This window comes from Tauraco erythrolophus, chromosome 12 (genome assembly GCF_009769465.1).
Source record: "Tauraco erythrolophus isolate bTauEry1 chromosome 12, bTauEry1.pri, whole genome shotgun sequence".
Lineage (NCBI taxonomy): Eukaryota > Metazoa > Chordata > Aves > Musophagiformes > Musophagidae > Tauraco > Tauraco erythrolophus.
The window spans coordinates 13,059,311-13,077,002 of record NC_141476.1 but is presented as its reverse complement, the minus strand read 5'-3'; the positions used below and the strand labels follow the sequence as shown (position 1 = coordinate 13,077,002).

The window sequence follows — 17,692 nt, the reverse complement described above, 5'->3', positions numbered from 1 at the left end:
CGGCCCCTGTCAAGCCCTTCCTCCCGGCCCGACTCCTCCGCAGCGCTCGCGCCCGCCCGGACCCTCTGGAAGCGTCGCACACGGAAATGGGTTGTCGGACCCTAAAAAATATGCACCCCCTGTCGGTGACAGGCATGCGCCGCGCCCAATAAGCATCGAGAGCGCTGCCACTCGGGCCAATGGCGCGGCGGGGCGGGCGGAGGCGGCCGCGCTCCGGGAGCCTTGGTAACGCGCGGGCCGCGTGTGGCGAGCGCGGGCGATCGGGGAGAATTCTGCCCCGCCATGAAGATCGAGGAGGTGAAGAGCACCTCGAAGACGCAGCGCATAGCCGCCCACAGCCATGTCAAGGGGCTGGGGCTGGACGAGAGCGGCACCGCCAAGCCAGCGGGAGCCGGGCTCGTGGGGCAGGAGAACGCGCGGGAGGTGAGCAAGGGGGGCGGCAGGGCCCGGCCGAGGCTCCTCTGGGGCTTGAGGGGGAGCCTCAGGCGCCCCGTGCGGCCCACCGGCGGGGGCCCGGTCCGAGCTGTGCTGTGTGTATAAAGTCCCGTGAGCAAGTGAAGGTCTTTGCTTGGGCTCCTTCGTGCGCTCTGCTGTGCGAGAGGCGATGGGCGGAATTCGGCTGTTTTCCATGAGCTGGCGGCAAGGGCGGGTGACTGCCTTGCGTAGAGATATCGGGGTATCAAAGGCAACGAAACCTGCCAGGACTCAAGAGGTTTGGCGCCGGCTGGGGAGCGGAGCTTCTCTTTCAGACAGGTGCCTGGCCCTGGGCGGGGGCTTTAGCTGATCGGTCGCTCTGAACGTCAAAGATCCATTTTCTGCTTTATTTTTGAAAGTTTAAATATGCCTGCAACTCTAGGAGGGGGAAGACAGTCTTTGCTCTTAGGCTGAGCTTTGTCGTCTGTGATTTATTTATTTTTTAATGTCTCTGTCAGATAAAATGATTGTAGGAAGTAGATTTTTCTGGTCTTGCCTCCCTTTTTGTGTGCGTGCAATTGAAATCCTCATTATGTTTAGCGGGCTTACAAAACCTTATATTTCTAAACACTTTTAGTAATACTGGAACAAAACATATTACAGCAATACCTGGACGTTTTCATGTGTGATCTGATCTAGGTGGTCCTGCTCAGGCAGGGGGATTGGACTAGATGATCCTTTGAGGTCCCTCCCAATCCCTAACATTCTGTGATTCTGTGAATACTTGTGTTAACGGTGTAAATACTTGTTTAACTTACAGGCTTGTGGGGTTATAGTGGAACTAATCAAAAGCAAGAAAATGGCTGGCAGAGCTGTGCTGTTAGCAGGACCTCCTGGAACTGGCAAGGTATTATTTTTCTTTTTTTGATATGAAACAAAGTATTCCCAAATCTGTTTTATTTTAATTTGTTGTCAAAACCATTTTAAGGTGGTGGTTACATAATGCTTCCATCTACTGGAATTTTTTTTATCAATTTATTGACATGGATTCCTGCTTTATAGTTTGACTTTTGCTATGTCATCAGCATTGGCAGTATCCAGTGCTGTGTTCAGGCATCACTAGTGTGAAACCACCTCTTGTAGGTTACCAAACACATGGGTCATATCATCTCTGAAGAAGTCTTAGAAGTTAATTTTATATTAAAAGCCTAAATAGTTTTTGCTTTGTTTATTTTTTCCCCATGCTATTTAAGACTTTTTACTTTTGTATAAGACGTCAAATTCAAATGCCCAGTATTGTTTCTTTAAGGTGTTTTATAAGTCTTTGGTAAAAGTCCCTTTATATGTGTCTAACTTGTTTTGGGGAGAGAAGCGTTGTTAAATGTGAGAAATATATGTCAGGCAGAGTAGTCTTAATGTTAAATCAGTAGTTGACATATGTAAAGTGATATGATGAGGAAAGTTATCTTTGTGCAGAAAGAATCCTTTGTTAATTCTCATAAAAATTAATGTGCGGGTTTTGTTTTTGGTTTTTTTTTAAGACTGCTTTGGCTTTAGCTATTGCTCAGGAACTGGGAAGTAAAGTTCCTTTTTGTCCTATGGTTGGAAGTGAGGTCTATTCCACTGAGATCAAGAAAACAGAAGTTCTAATGGAAAACTTCCGACGTGCAATTGGTAAGTTTCAGAAAAACAGAAGAATTAAGTATTTGCATGATATTTATTTTGCTTTTTCCCAGTAATCTAAAAAGGAAAAACTTTTCAGTGGTCATGATGGTTTTCAGATTATTGTATGGGGTTTTTTCAGTGCTAATCTTAAATTAGTGAATCTCTTCCACACTTAGTGGAGTCAAGTTTTCTGTTTATAAACCATAATCTAGTTTTGTATTATGGTTTATTCTACTTCCCCAGATTCTCCTCTGATCCTTCAGGTTCATCTCCTGGTTTTGCCTATGACTCTGAATAAAGCTGAAAGAAAAATTTTTAGTTTCTTACATTAACAGAAGTACTTGTAGACAGAAAATGCTTTCTCCTCTATTTTAATGATTTCACCCTACTAAAGGAAACAGTCTTAATCAGAGACTCCCAAACGGCAGTGTTAGCCTTAGTATTCCAGCAAGCATGAAGAAAGTTCCATGTCAACAAAATAAATACTTTAACTTAATGTCTTCCTCAATCGTAGAGTGCTTTTACAAGCTTGATGTAAACTGGTTACATTTGCGACGCAACCTCAGTGAGTATCTGAAATCTCTTACATGATCGCTGCTGACAGCTGATAAGCGCAGGCAGAAGTAGCCCTTGTTTGCGTGAGGATTGGCTCAAGACAGCCTAACTGATTTGTGTACTGAGCACATTAACAGTTAATTTTCCCGATTTCTGCTCCATGTTTCCCCTTGGACTTCATCTAGGTATTCGGTGGCAGTGAGGTGAAGAAGTCTCTCAGTTCTGCAACGAGACAAAAGTATTCCATTGACTTTTATGTGAAAGCAACTCTCAATAGCCTCTGGTCTTCTAGTTACCATGAATCTGGCAGGGCCGGGGGGAGGGAAGCCAGAGACTGAGTAGTCTGCGATGTTTCCTTGATGTGATGAAGTTCCCTGTCAGAGATTTGGAAACCTGAACCAACAGATGAAACTTCTGCCATCCATGTTGTCATTTCTAGAGACAGCAGTATTTTAACTCTAAGGTTTAACAGCCAGCTACATTGTTAGTTCCCTGCATTCCCTGAATGTCAATAGAGAGACGCTTCCAAACAAATATTGGTGTTAATGAAAGATGGAACTTCTTTTATTCCTTTCTGTTGAATTTCATGTCATATTTTCGTAACACAACCTTTATTAAATATTTTTGTCATTGTAAAAAAAATTCAAAGTCTCTGAGATATTTTAAAGAACAAGAAGCTACCATTTCTCATAACGGAACATTTGTCAATCGTGTTTAAATCTCAGTTATGTTTTAGCTTCCCTGCCTGGTAAATAAATAATTTACAAGGATGCATTTTAAAAAAAATTACTTTGTATGCAGAGTGCAATGTCAGCTGTGACTGGGTGCAAGAGAAGCTTCAGCTCACGTATCAACCAGTACCTAAATTATTCATTTAGGGCTTTTTTTCTGGGGGGGGGAGGGGGAAGGGAGGGGGGTGTTGTATCATTCCTTATTAGCAGGTTCTCTACACATCATGTGTTACTCATATTGTGCATTATACTTTCAGAGGGTTTAGCCACCTCAATTTATAAAAATGGTCAGAGATGTTAAAATCAATTTTTTACTACTTTTTTTTTCTTTCTCCTTCTCTTGGAAACAACAGTCTGACTGGTTTGGACCCATCACTGTACAAGGAAACTGAGATGACTCCAAGTTTACAGAATTTTTCTTGTTGGGAGTCTTTTAATAGCAGACTTGACATAATCTCATGGCCAAGTACTGCTTGGGGTACAGTAGAGAGTTTGTAATACCTAAGAAACATAAGAGGACAGAGTGGAAAACGAGAAGACGGAATTGTTGTATGGGTTAAAAAAACTTCAGCCGAGAGAGATTAATCCTGAATAGAGCTTATTAGCAGCTGGCAAGGATGATGACAGTAGCTAATGTTAGAGCTCAGTTCCAGTAAAAAATTACTGGAATAGCCACTTAAATAGCATATCTGTTCCCTGTGTCTCCACAAATTGTAACTGTCAGTAAATCAAACAAGCACTATTTAACTCCATATAGTGCTATTGAACCAGAACGTGAAATAGCCCAACAGTTGCTGCCTTAGACTCGTGCCTCTGCTTTTCAAGTAGGAAATATCTCTGTTTAAGAGCTCTTTTGAGAATGAAGTTCATAGCTGATACATGCAAACTTATTTTTAAATAACGGATAATCAGTAGCAAGTTCAAAGCGTCGATTACCTTTGTTAAGATCATGTTCATCTGTAAATATTTTCTGTAGACACATCTGTATGAGCACGTTAGTTTAGATTAGAGGCCTACTTTTGAAGCAAATCTCTAGGTCGTCCATGCTGACTCGGCTTTGGTTTGCGTTGTGGAGCAGACTGAGCATGTGAATTGGATTTTTTTCAGATGAAATGAAACTGGCAGATGTGCTTTAGCAGCATGCAAAATATACCCCAAACACAAATGGGCTTCCAGTTTTTCAGAGCAGAATGGAGCTCGTGCTAAAAGTGTACAAAGAAGACAAAAAGGAAAATCATACCTGTGAATGTCCACTTTTCAGCACCAGCAGTTCCCATATTGCTTCACATTCTCTGCATATGCAGCCTGTGTGATGCAGTCTCGTCTAGGTCAGATTTATAACTCCAAGGTTCATTCATTTTTTTTTGTCTGATGTTTTGGCATACCTGAAAAAAATTTTAAAAAATTACTGAAATTAACTTTATATAGAACTTTTTATGTAGTGCTAAATAAGAGAAAGCAAACATTTCTTACCAAGAAATTATCATGTTATCCACAATTAACCTATTTCTCACGTTTCAAATCCCGGTCTTAATTTGGGTCCAGTAGAGGGAGACAGACTCGTATTTGTCAGTTCTTTATATTCCCCTATCAGCAACTCAAGATTACTGGTGAAGTGTCTGATCTATTTCAAAGCAAAATGAAAAGTTATGGAACAAGGAAAGTTTTATAAAGTCCTAATAGCCACAGCCTGGGCAGGATGACTTCCTTATATCTTGTTACAGCCCATTCATTATTTTTGATATGGCATGTGTGTCTCATAAAATACTTTATAGAGTCTCTTCAGATGTGGGTTCTTTGAACTTTTATGTAGTTAGAACGTCTGCATAATTGTAGTAGTGGTGGTGATGATAGTGGTTTTTCTTTGGAACAGTCTAACCGTAAAACTCTTCAGCTCTATATTATTCATCAATTTAAAATAACTTAGTTAATTGCAATAGTTGTAACTAGAATAGAAGATGCCCAGGTACTATGATGATTGCTCAACTGTCTGAAAACCAACAAAGTAAGGATGTCATTGTCAGCTCTTTTGAAGTAGTTTTACATTTGCATTACAGCAGATTCTGTTAAATTTTATCTAGCTTCTTTTTGCTATTAACTTGAAAAATATTTTAAATTATACATTAACCTTTTCATAACTTTATGAGGTTCTAACGCCATACCTGTTAATCAGTTTATGTTATTTTTAACTCAGTTGCTAAAATTCAAAGTTTTTTACAATGTTACATTTTTTTCTCCTTCTTCCTCACTTTGTGGGGCTTTGCTGATGGTACAAAAATTGTATAAAACTCGCAGTTACGTTAGTGTCACTGATCTTTACTTTCAGAAGATGAGCTGTTTCTCTGACTTTAGTGTAGGGGAACAAATCAAGCAAATCCCCTCTTTGGGAGAGGAAAAAGAGAGTGGATGCTGACATTTGCTTCAAGAACTTATAATAATGGACAGAAAGAAAATAATTTCCTTAGAGTTTAATAAACTGCTTTGCAGGTCAGAACTTGGGCTGAACTTTCACTCTGACACAGGATGAATATTCTCACGCAATATTGAAGAAGAGAACAATAATTGATCTTTCTACATTTGAAAGTTAAAAATTACCATTCAGTGTAATGCAGCCTAATAATATGTCACATTGTGTTGGCAGTAAGGCAGCAGACTCCTGAGTGCATATGGCCATTGATTTGTGTACTGAAATTATTCTAAACAATTTCTTGCAGGGTTGAGGATTAAAGAAACCAAGGAGGTTTATGAAGGAGAAGTCACAGAACTAACTCCATGTGAGACTGAAAATCCTATGGGGGGGTACGGCAAAACCATCAGCCACGTAATTATAGGACTCAAAACTGCAAAGGGAACCAAACAGTTGAAGGTATGTATGGTAGAATCTCAAAAATTTCCTTGAGTATTTCAGATCTGCATCTTCTATTTTTAGTACTTCTTATTTCCATTTCAAGCTCTTGATCTCCATCTCTGTAGAGTGCAGATGCCAGGAGGCTGTTTTCCTTTGCTAGACAACTTAAACATACATGCTGAGGAGTAGGATAATTGCTTTGTGTAGAATATTTAGATATTAGTCTTGTCTTCTGCTAATTGAAATTGGGGATAAACCCATCACTCAGTTAGTAGCCCCTGTTATTTTTCTGCTTGGCAGCACAGGCTTGTATGCCCTCAATGACTTAAAGGAGAGTTAAAGCAGGAAGAGCTCCTGATGCAGTTTTGCAGCGTTACTAGTACCACGGAAAAATGGGCTGAATTGGGAATCTGAACTATGATGTGTCGCGGTCCATGATATGTTCACACTGACCTGAGCTATAAATTCACGTTTGTCATAACAAACATACAAGGAGGGTCTTGTTTGGTTTTGTTTTCCTGATTCTCAGCCGAATTTTTGAGTATGGTTTTGGGAAATCTTGCCTGCTTTGCTATAAATTGGTTTTTCTGTCACATCCCTTCTTTCTACATGGGGAAGTATGGTCTAGTTAACGTTTGATTTGAACTGGAAATTGAGCTGGTACATTGCCAGCTCAGACCTGCTTTGCCTTTGTTTTCTTGTACAACTCTCTGTCCATGTTGTTCGATTTCCCTGTCAGTTAGAGTACGAGAGAACTGAAAGCTGTGTCTGTTGTTAAGTATCATCTCGCGTTTTTTCACTCTGAAAACAAGAAAACACAGAGCAAAAGTGAATAAACATGTACTGAGAGAAACGAAAGCATCTAACGTGTTCCACATCCACTCTCCCTCACAGAGCTCCACAGAGGATAAAGACTCGAGAAATCATGTAGCATAATACAATACAATAGCCAGATTTTTTGTAAAAGTTTTGCTAGAAAGCAAGAGAAATGCTGCTTCTTAGGTGTAAATGTATTGTCACATTACACAGGCGTATTTTGTGATAGTAATTCGTGTTTCTGGCACTTACACTCACTTCCTTCAGATCGCAGATTTTTTTTGTGAGAAAGTAAGTTCCGTGCATCTTTTTTCAGATTTATTTTATATCGCTACTTCAGGTGTTACAGCTTTATAAAATCCTAGCAGTATCGTTGAGGGGAATTGCAGTTTCATTTTGTCTCGTGGGAGTGAACTTCAGACTAAATTTCTTTTCCTTGATTACCATAACAATGTGGAACTGTTTTGACCAACTGTGATGTTTGCTTGTCTCCAGCTGGACCCGAGCATATTTGAAAGCTTGCAGAAGGAGCGAGTGGAAACTGGTGATGTTATTTATATTGAAGCAAACAGTGGAGCCGTCAAGGTAAAAGAAAAAGTTCTGCACTTTTATGCAGGTGTATGTATTCTTGCAGATCTTTCTCTGCCTTTCAGAAGGCTTTCCAATTTATTAACCTTAACTGACATGAAATGGTTGCATGGAAGTTTTAAAAAGAGCCCACTGTTTTCCTTATCTGCAGAGAAGATTCTCTCTTGCACTGGGAGAACGTGGTCATCTAGTTCACAATTAAGGTCATCTGGCAAGGAAGCTATCACTGATGCTGTCTGGGCGAGTTTTCTTTTCTGTAAGATCAAGACATCTTTAAGGGAAGGAGGGAAAAAACCAAGCAACTTTAGTCATTTTCAGGCTGACATGTGCAGTGTATTTAATCTTTCTTTTATCGCTCTGGTATTTTCTCCAGAAGATATATACATGTAGAAGGGAATACTGCATTAGTTAGCATTCTTTTCGTATCTGATTTAGAAAGTAGTGTACAGCAATACTTGCTGTTTAATGGATGAGCATAATATTTTGTATCATATAATAAATCACCCACCTACAAAGGAGTCTTGAACAGTTCTCCCAATCTCTAGTTAATCTGCTGGATTTGTCCTTTAGCAAGAATTGCATACAGTTAAAAGAAAGGAAAAGTGGAATATTCTTACCATTGAAAATATCAGGTGTTTTTCAACAGAGTTTTTGAGCTTTGATCAGTAGATAGGATATGCCTGTTGCTAGGCAGGGAGTGGGATGTCTGATTTGTCAGCTGAAGCTTGTCAGGACTGGAATTGTGCACTAAGCCCTTTATCTTTATCAAGTTCGTGTCACTCAAGGTTTTGGCACTGAAACTAATTCTATACCTGGGTTTCTCTTCTTTGCTTTTTCTCAGAGGCAAGGCAGGTGTGATATCTATGCTACGGAATTTGACCTTGAAGCTGAAGAGTATGTTCCCTTGCCAAAGGGTGATGTGCACAAGAAAAAGGAAATTATTCAGGATGTCACCCTGCATGACTTGGATGTGGCCAATGCTCGACCTCAGGTATCTGATTCCACAGATGAAGCCTTTACAGAAAAATTATTTGATATAGATGTGATGGCTGCTAGAATCATCAAGGAGATACAGAAAGTTGGGCTGTCCTAAATCACCCTCAAAGATTCCACTATAAGAATAGCAGTAGGTGTTACACCATGACGGCAAGTTTGCCTCTCCTCTCTGGAGGGGCGTCATGCTGCAGTTTGCAGCAGATCTCAAATATCCATATGGAAGCTCCGCTGCATAATCTAGACCTAGCTCTCCCCTTCCCTCCGCCACTGTGCCCGAGCCCCTGCAGAAAAAGAGCACTGTGGGCTACTCCTCTTGACCAGGAAAAAAGATTATTACTTTCTCTTCAGAAAGGAAGTTGCCTACAGATGTAAGGTCACAGCAGCCAGATCTGCATCATTTTAATTTATCAAAAGTTCTGAATACAGATTAGTTTATTCTCTTCTGTGTTTATGGTCTTGTGGCCATGAAATGGAAACTGCAAGCACTGTGATAAAAAGTCACTAAGTATTCTTGACTGCTGTGGACTCTGTTGATGTCCCTGCTTCCTTCAGAAAGGTTTCATAACCTCTTGTTAAATTTCCTTTTGACTTTCAGTAGAGCTCTGAACATATTGCAGCAAAAAATTGAAAATAGGAGAATTACGCCTTGTTGTATCTTAACATAAACCCAGTACTGAGGGAATTCCATCTATGTCATGAACAAAAGCCACTAACAATACAGTATCTTTGTTTGAAGGTTGGCATCCCTTCAGTATTATACTACATGCCCTGAATGTACTCCATTTCAAAATAAACATCCTTTTTCCAACAAAATAGTTTACTTGATGAAAATCAAGGTGTTCAGAACTCTTAAAACTCAGCATAATTGTTCCCGTGTTTACAGGTTGAACACCTACGGTGCACACAGGCAATCCAAGTCTCTCTGTTCCCTGACAATTTTAGTCCTTACCAGCTTCTCTGACAATTTTTTTGAAAGAGGAGATCTGGTTTTGGGTTTTTATGTTCTCCAAATGAATGAGGCTCAAGAAAGTGTGAGGAGGTACCTAAATGATTGTTTAGAATTCCGCTGCAATGAAGTGACCTAACCTTTGACAGATTATCAACTACTGCTGATATAAAGTATCAGGTTAACTGCAAGAAACAACTTCTTTCCTGATTTAGAAAATTCTCACTGTGCGTGTTCACTGTGAGATCTCATAGCTGATCTGTAACATTTTTTCCCTAGGGTGGACAAGACATCCTTTCTATGATGGGACAATTGATGAAGCCTAAGAAAACTGAAATTACTGGTATGAATTCTGCATGTATTTTCAGACCAATATAACCTATATGTTTTCCAGGTAGAAAAAGATTAAAAATAGGGTTATTAAATGAATGCCTGTGTAATATTTATTTCTAAATAATTCAGATTTGAAAAAGCAGTGATACAGCTGCTGGAATTGCAATGGCTGGAAGCGGTACAACTTGTTACTGACTCACATATAAAGTGACAAAATACGTACTGTACTCTGCACCCGTCTTCCTGGGGAGAAAGAGGTTGGAATACTAGTGCCATCCCCCTTTCTGAAGATGCTCCTGCCAGACAGCGTGACGATCACACTTTGACAAAGAGCCGAACTGAACAACAACAACAAAAAATAATCTAAAAAACCTTGTTAGGATGCATGCTTACGTGAAGCAACCATACTGAATTCTGTGGAGTACAAAAATGGCTTCTAAAGACACTAACCTTGCTTTGGTTTAGACACCTCTATAGCAGCTGTCTATTGACTTGATGCTTTAAGTGCACTGCTGCTCTTCCTACCTACAGATCATTGAAGGAAAAAAAAGATCTACAGAAAGATCCATTCTCCTTTTTGCTTTGAAAAAAATTATGTTTCAGTAAGTGACCATCTAAATTTAGATCAAAGCCTGTTTCAATACCTAACTTGAATGGCTGTCCTTTGAAGTATTTTGTTTGTTCCAGAGGTCACTTTGCTTATTCTCATGTCAGATTTATCGATATAATATCTTGCGTAGCTTTGAGGTCCATATGTTCACAGAAATTTATATAGCTCTATTTTTTTGTTTTGTTAAACACAACTGCTTTGCTGAAATACAGTAGCAATATTTTATTCTTTCAGTCATGCTCTTTTCAGCCCTGCTTGGAAACTTTGTTCAAAGTTTCATGTTTTAAACTGAGGTTTGACTGACTTTCCCCTTCACCAAACTCCCCAAACCCACAAAAATCACTTTTTCACAAGCCATGTGAGGGGACAGACTACCCCAGTTAAGTCCTAGAAGTTCGGTTTAGAAATACTTTGTTGCACAGATCTGTCCCCAGTAGAGTAGTGAATACCACAGAATTCTAGAGTCACAGATTTTTTTCCCCTGTGGTGGCAAGATACCAAACCATGAAAAGATTCAAGGAAAATTTTACTTGCTTTAAGTCTTTCATACAGGCCTATAGTTAACTAGCAGTTTCTTTTTGTTCTCAGACAAACTTCGAGGAGAGATAAATAAGGTGGTAAATAAATACATCGATCAAGGCATCGCAGAGCTAGTCCCAGGTGTACTCTTTGTAGATGAAGTTCACATGCTGGATATTGAATGCTTCACATACCTGCACCGAGCACTGGAATCTTCTATTTCCCCCATTGTCATCTTTGCTTCCAACCGAGGAAACTGCGTTATCAGGTATGATGTCTAACGTTGAATTTTCCAGTTTGCATTGATCCATAAACCCTGGAATTAGCTGTATCTTTGAAGCCTTTTGTCTCTGATCCTGATGTCTGTAATAATCCCCAGGTTACAAGCTGCATCAGTGCTCAAGAACTGCTTATGAGCTTCATGATGGGATAGGCATTTAATGCCAGGCTGACTGAGTTAAAGCAGGATGGAATTCCTCCTTTTACTTCCACTGACACATCCCTCTTAGTCTCTAACAGCTTCTGAATTGTCTTATTTCCTGGGTGATCTGTAACAATTAGCTTTCTCATTGGATACCTCAACACATCTGTTGCTTGCACATTAGGGACATCAAAATGACCAGGGCTACAAACCTCTAATATCATAGTTTCCTGCTTCTGGATTATTTTGCTGTTTGCTGTCCACATTGCACCAGACTTAAGCTTCCTTTTCTTACTGTGAAAGCTTGTCACAGTTCAGCCTCTCCCTACCCTTCGTTATTTCCTGCTGCGTTGGTCTGGCTTTTCCTGATTCTTCAGTCTTGCCAACTAACTTGTTTTTCATCTCCACTCCAGTTCGTGCCTCCACTTCACTGTTTTGCACCCATACAATGCGTTCTTTGCATGTTCAGTAAAAGTGCTCTCTTCTTTCCTTAATTTCTGCTGCTAATTTGTGGTCTAGGTCTAATTATGTCTAAACAAGCTGTCATTAGCAATGATTGCTAATCTATAAATTGATTTAATTCAGCTGTGTAACCAGCTATTCCTTTCCCTCTTTGTGGCTCATCTGGTATTAATCTTTCTCTGCTTGCCTTGCTTAGAAGTTAAGGTGATAAGCTCTTAAAAAATGTTTAAGGTGGACATTGCAGCACTCTTTGCAAAGGAATAAAAAGGCTGTCTTGTAAAAGTAGAGCAAATAGAGATCTGTCAGTGCGGATTCACTGCAGATCTTGGTATGAAAAAACTGTGATTTAAGAAAGGAAGATTTCCATAGAATAGTTGTATCTAATACAAGCAAGCTCTTAACTCTATACTGCTATCTCAGGTAGCCAGTGATGCTCTGATTTGCCTGCTGGTGGCTCTTAAAAGGGTTGGGGAAAAGTTGATTGAATAGTACAGTTGATTCTGTTACCTCTTAAGAGAAGGAATCACCTCAGGGGAGAGAACACCATCTGCTAAAGAGTACAGCAAGGGTTTGCAGGGCAGTTTTATTCACGCCCCAAGGAGGACCATGGCCGAAGCTGCAGTGCCTGAATGCTAGCATTGAACTTAGAAATGTAGTTCTTTACCAGCACTTCACTGTTTTCACCTGCAATCCGTATAGATCTCCTGAAACCTGGATATCTTCCACTCTTGACTTCACTGCAAATGGTGGTGGTCTCGGAAAACCAAGAGTAGATGTGTCTGCAGCATTTGCTGTTGGGTGTTGTATGTCAAACAGATAAAGGGGTTAGGGGTCTAGATGCTGCTCTGTCCTTCATGCACAGACCTCCACTTCTCAATTTGCTGGATTGCATGCATGGAATGTAAACCACTGCAGCATTCACTGGAAGGACTGGACAGAGTTACAGCTTATTCAGCAAGAGGGAATGTTCTCCAAATGGCTGATAACATATGTAATTTCTACTGATACTGTTAAACAACTAATTAGGAATGATTTATTCCTTGCTGGAAGATGCTTTGGAACATTAGATAAGACTGTATTGTAAGATATGATGCAGGGAAACATGAAGGAAAGCACCATCTCAAAGTATCTTTCAGTGACATGTTTAGGAGCTCCAGAAATAGTATTTGTTTCCCTCGGGCAGTCCAGTATGAATTTCAGACTAGAATGTTTCCTGTCTCCATCTGGGGAGAGTGTCTCTATGGGAAGACACAAGAACTGTAAACTAGTAGATGTGTAGTCACTTACAACTGATTTTAGTAGAATCAATGTACTGAACTCAGAATAGTATCTGATCTCTGTTTGGTTTCTCCTTTAGAGGCACAGAGGATGTAGTGTCTCCTCATGGAATACCACTGGACCTGCTGGATAGAGTGATGATTATCCGAACCATGCTGTATACACCTCAAGAAATGAAGCAGGTATGCATAACTTCTTAAGAGAAATTCTAAAAACTCCCTGGAGTTCTAGTCTATCAGGATGACTGCTACGTCTCTGTATGTTCTGTTACTATAGAGCTGTTTGACGCTTTGTGCTCACCAGGGTTTGTGCCAGAAAGCTTACCGCTTCCTAAATGCTTGTTGCTTTAGTAACCATTTACAGTGAACTGGTTAAAATTGTGCATGCAATTTCTCTGGCTGATTTCCACCCGCTGATGAGTTGTATCGGTAAGCGTATGTAGAGCTGAAAGTGACATCTCACTCACCTGAAATAGCATGAATTGGTAGCTGATCTTATCTCCTGCACAGATGTGCTTTCCACAGAGTTTGACGGTTCCAGCAGGTAGTGCTTTTTCAGTTGGTATGAGATGAAGCGAGACCTGAGGCTGTTCCTCCACGTAAGAGGTGGCAGGGATTGAGGAATACAACTTCATGCCCTGCGTTTTTGCTTCTATGCCCTGTGCTATAGCTTTAACCTACTAGGAGTGTCTCCTGAAACTGGGAGGATGTTCATACTCCTAGTCAAGCTTGGAAACCTGAGCACAGTAAGCATTGAGATGTGCCTCTGAACGCCTGAAACTTTTCCTGTGGGGCCCTCACAATGTATTGTGTATCGATTATAATGCTTGGGTGCCATTATGATGCATCGTGTCAAAGATCCCCCTCATTAGCGTCTCAATGCTGTGAAGTGACACGATGCAGAAGACATTACACTTTATCATGTCAATTCTTTGTATTATTTAACAGATAGTGTCAATGGAGGAGAGCATTGTCACGAGATAATAGTCTACTGCTGCTGGATAAGTGCCAAGGTGAAGCCGAGGCATTTATCGAATATAAACGTAGAGGAAAAGCTTCATTTCACTTGGCTTGAGGAGCTTTTCACATAGGGCTGCTGTGAGCCAGTCTCAGGATGGTTTTTTTTTTTTGTACCTAAAAGGACACTTTAAAGCATTCGGTGTAGATTAGAGTAGAAGCAGCCCAGTGATTTAATAATATGATTATGTTTTGTCTGTATTACAAAACAAATTTTAAAGCGTGACTTTTACTCAGTCTGGAGATGTTAAAGACTGTTGTCTGCACTTCCCTGTACTGAATGTGAATTTTGAGTAGTTAGCATAGTAGGAGTCTGTACTCAGAGTTACCTTTTGCTAAGGTTGCTGTGTGTAATACCTGCCTGGTGTGCTGTATTATCGTGCAGATAATACACTGTTAAAGAGCTCCTTTCTGAACTGTTGATTTTCAGAAGAGCTGGGCAAGTGCAGTGATTTCCACTCTCCCCAGAGGTGAGGGAAGTGTTTACAGTAGCATTTCCTAAAGTTAAAAATGGAACCCAGACATTATGTCCCATAAATCATGTTCCCATAGTCAGATAATCTCATCTGCCCTTAAATTAAGGTTTTTGAATTACTTCTCCTGAGAGAAACCTCTTGGGTTTCTAACTAAATACAGTTGGGGGGTTGAAAACAAGATGCCTGTTACTTTATTTTTCTATTTTTGCTCCTTTTTTTTTCATGCTAAGAAGAAATTTTCACTGCTGATGTTTGTATGAGACTCTTTGCCTTGGCCTTTCACAATTGATTTGTTTATCAGCAGAAGAATTGTCTGTATAGCTACTGAAAGTTTGTTCATAACCAGCTCAAAATGTTTCTCTTTATGTTGATAAAGTAGAAATCCCATTGTGCAGTGCTGCTCCAAAAGCAAGACCCAGTTACCTTAGTGCAACCAGAACAGGGAGAAAATTCACTTTTATGCCAATTCTAGTCAGGTATTGTTGTCGTCAAACTTTTTGGCATATGTGCCTGCTGTGAGATATTAGAGCTTATAAATGGGACTTTTTTTTCCTGATGTATTTTACCTGATAAACACTTCTTTTATACATGTGTTTGCTGGGTTAACGGCTTGGGCCCCAGTCCTTCAGTAAGGTTCTACCAAGTTGCTAGATAAAAAATTATTTAAAAAAAGGTTGTTCAAGATACCTTGTTTCTAGCTGGGGAAGAATAAAGTAGCAGTATTTGAAAGAAGGGAAGGTGATACTTAGGTAATCTAAAAGATAGAAAAAAAATCTTCAATCTGAAATTGCATTTGCAGCAGCATTGCCAATATTCAGTATCGATATCTCAGCACAACTTCCTGCCGTTTCAGGCCCCTCTCTTTTACTCTGTTCCCTACTCTGACTTCCCCAGCGCATTTTTATGGCTTTAATTTAAACGAGTGCTTCTTGATATCTTGTTTACAAAGCTGCCAAAGTGAAAAATACCTGTATTATATGAGGCTTGCAGTTCCAGAGTTATCTCAGCACTACAACACAACATCATTATCCAGTCTGCCCCTTATCACTCAGCTGGTAATACGGACTACCGAGAGACTTGTGCCACTTTTGTTACAGCTTTATATGCTCAGGCTTATTGGTGATATCTTGCTCTCCAACTTTGTAAAGATCTTCAAACTGGTACAAGCCTGAGACTGTTCTTGAAAGATTAGATTCTTCGTAGTGATTTTTTTTGCTTCTTGCAGGAATAGGTGAATCATAGAAAGTAACTTCTTGATTTATTTTACTATCTTCTTGTCAATTGAATAAAAAGTGTGTTGAGAGCTGCTAAGGAAAGGGCGTAGCTTTCTGTAGGGCTTTTTGGAGGGCCGCTGTATAGCAGCCATGATACACTGCAAAATTTGGTAACTAACTGTGTTAGTCCGCAAGACTCCAGCTGTTACTTCCTGCATACTTTTTCTGGTGTGTTTTTTTTTTTTCTTCATGAAGTTCTCATATTCTCCTCCCTATTTGTAGATACACTTTGCTAGCCATGCAGAATCACTGTGAAGGGTTAGTAGTCCATATGTGTTACTTTAACTGCCTTTTGCGACAATCTGTTTTTCAACATTACATTTGCCTATTCAAAGACTTGGAATTCTCCAAATTCTAGATAAGTGGTAAGTTATGCTGGGATAACTCTCCACACCATCTCGTTTTCTAGCATGTCTCGTCTCTAAGCTGACAGTTTCCAGGTACTAAGCTAAGCAGTATAACATGCTAATTGTTTGGGCTGGTACCTCACTCACTCGTTCATCCCAACAGATCACAAAACTTCGTGCTCAGACAGAAGGAATTAATATTAGCGAAGAAGCTCTAAACCATTTAGGGGAAATTGGTACCAAGACAACCTTAAGGTAAGTTGAGTGCAGTTGACTTTTCTCTAAGTATGACTGGGTCTAAAAACGCTGTAGAATAACTCACTCTTGGAAGTGAGACAACCTTCTCCCATACAATAATGTGGTCTATTAAGAACAGTGCTAACATTAAAAAAGAGCAGTAATCCTCCTCTGTCCTCCATTAAGGAATATACATGCCGGAGGGTCTTGCAGACTTCTTATGCTGCTGATAGAGCTGTGTGTCTCCTAACAAATCTCCCACCCCTACATATACGCAGTTCACTGGGATGCACTGAGTCGTAATTGCTCATCCGTCTCTGTTTGATCACAGGTATGCTGTGCAGTTGCTGACCCCAGCTAACCTGCTTGCCAAGATTAATGGGAAAGACAGCATCGAGAAAGAGCATATTGAAGAAATAAATGAACTTTTCTATGATGCCAAATCCTCGGCAAAAATCTTGGCTGATCAACAGGAGAAGTACATGAAATGAAGAGCTTATCATGTTAGATGCTTTGAAGTGGCTTTAATGCTTAGCCAGGGCTGGCTTAATTACTGAATGAGAAATGTTAATGGTTTGTCTCTTTTGGGACTGAAAAATATTTAAATGTTGGACTGCTTTGTCAGGCCAGAATTAGCTGTCAGGTGTTCCTGTTTCATTAGCAACAATAAGATGCTCCATGATGTCTGTGTAACATCTTAGTCTCCCTTTTATGAGTATATATGAAATTAATAGTTCTTGACCCATCAGTTTTGCCTTTAGATTTCATTACAGAAGAGCTCTAACTGAAGTTGATGCTTAAGAACAGTCTATTTTCCTTATGAATATGGTTTTAAAATAGTTTCCTTTTACAGATGAGAACTTTTTTTTTTTTGAATCAAAGTTTGTCTGAAGTGCTTTATAATAAAATATTCCAAGAATGTTGGAAGCTTGTATGTGTTTCCCCTGGGTGTTGACCTGCCTAAAGAAACAGTCAAAACAAGTTGGAATTACCAAAGCCAAATAAGAGTAAAATGGATTGGTAACACAAAATAGATGTACAAGAAAGGAAAGAAATAGTAGTGGGATCTTTTTAAAGTGTTTACTCTTTTGCAGGTCTTGGTTTTTATTTTGTGAAGACTTCTTTGGAGAATGTAGAAATACATAATAGTAATTATCTTG

General features: G+C 39.8%; 1 protein-coding gene across 1 annotated transcript; it reads left to right on the top strand.

Moving 5' to 3' along the window:
* Window positions 1-224: 224 nt before the first annotated feature.
* RUVBL1 (RuvB like AAA ATPase 1) lies at window positions 225-17,464 on the top strand. The gene is made up of 11 exons (XM_086619012.1): window positions 225-423; window positions 1,235-1,321; window positions 1,956-2,088; window positions 6,080-6,231; window positions 7,525-7,614; window positions 8,459-8,608; window positions 9,839-9,902; window positions 11,091-11,289; window positions 13,262-13,364; window positions 16,459-16,550; window positions 16,864-17,464. Exons 1-11 carry the CDS (start codon window positions 283-285, stop codon window positions 17,021-17,023), a joined length of 1,371 nt encoding a protein of 456 aa, XP_086475138.1. The 5' UTR covers window positions 225-282; the 3' UTR covers window positions 17,024-17,464.
* Window positions 17,465-17,692: the final 228 nt, after the last annotated feature.

Excerpts from the sequence above, each read along its gene's own strand:
- RUVBL1 (XM_086619012.1), top strand. The coding sequence starts at position 283 with ATGAAGATCGAGGAGGTGAAGAGCACCTCGAAGACGCAGCGCATAGCC. Across the intron at positions 424-1,234 it reads GGCAGGAGAACGCGCGGGAG|GCTTGTGGGGTTATAGTGGA; the intron begins GTGAGCAAGGGG and ends TTTAACTTACAG. Across the intron at positions 11,290-13,261 it reads CGAGGAAACTGCGTTATCAG|AGGCACAGAGGATGTAGTGT; the intron begins GTATGATGTCTA and ends TTTCTCCTTTAG.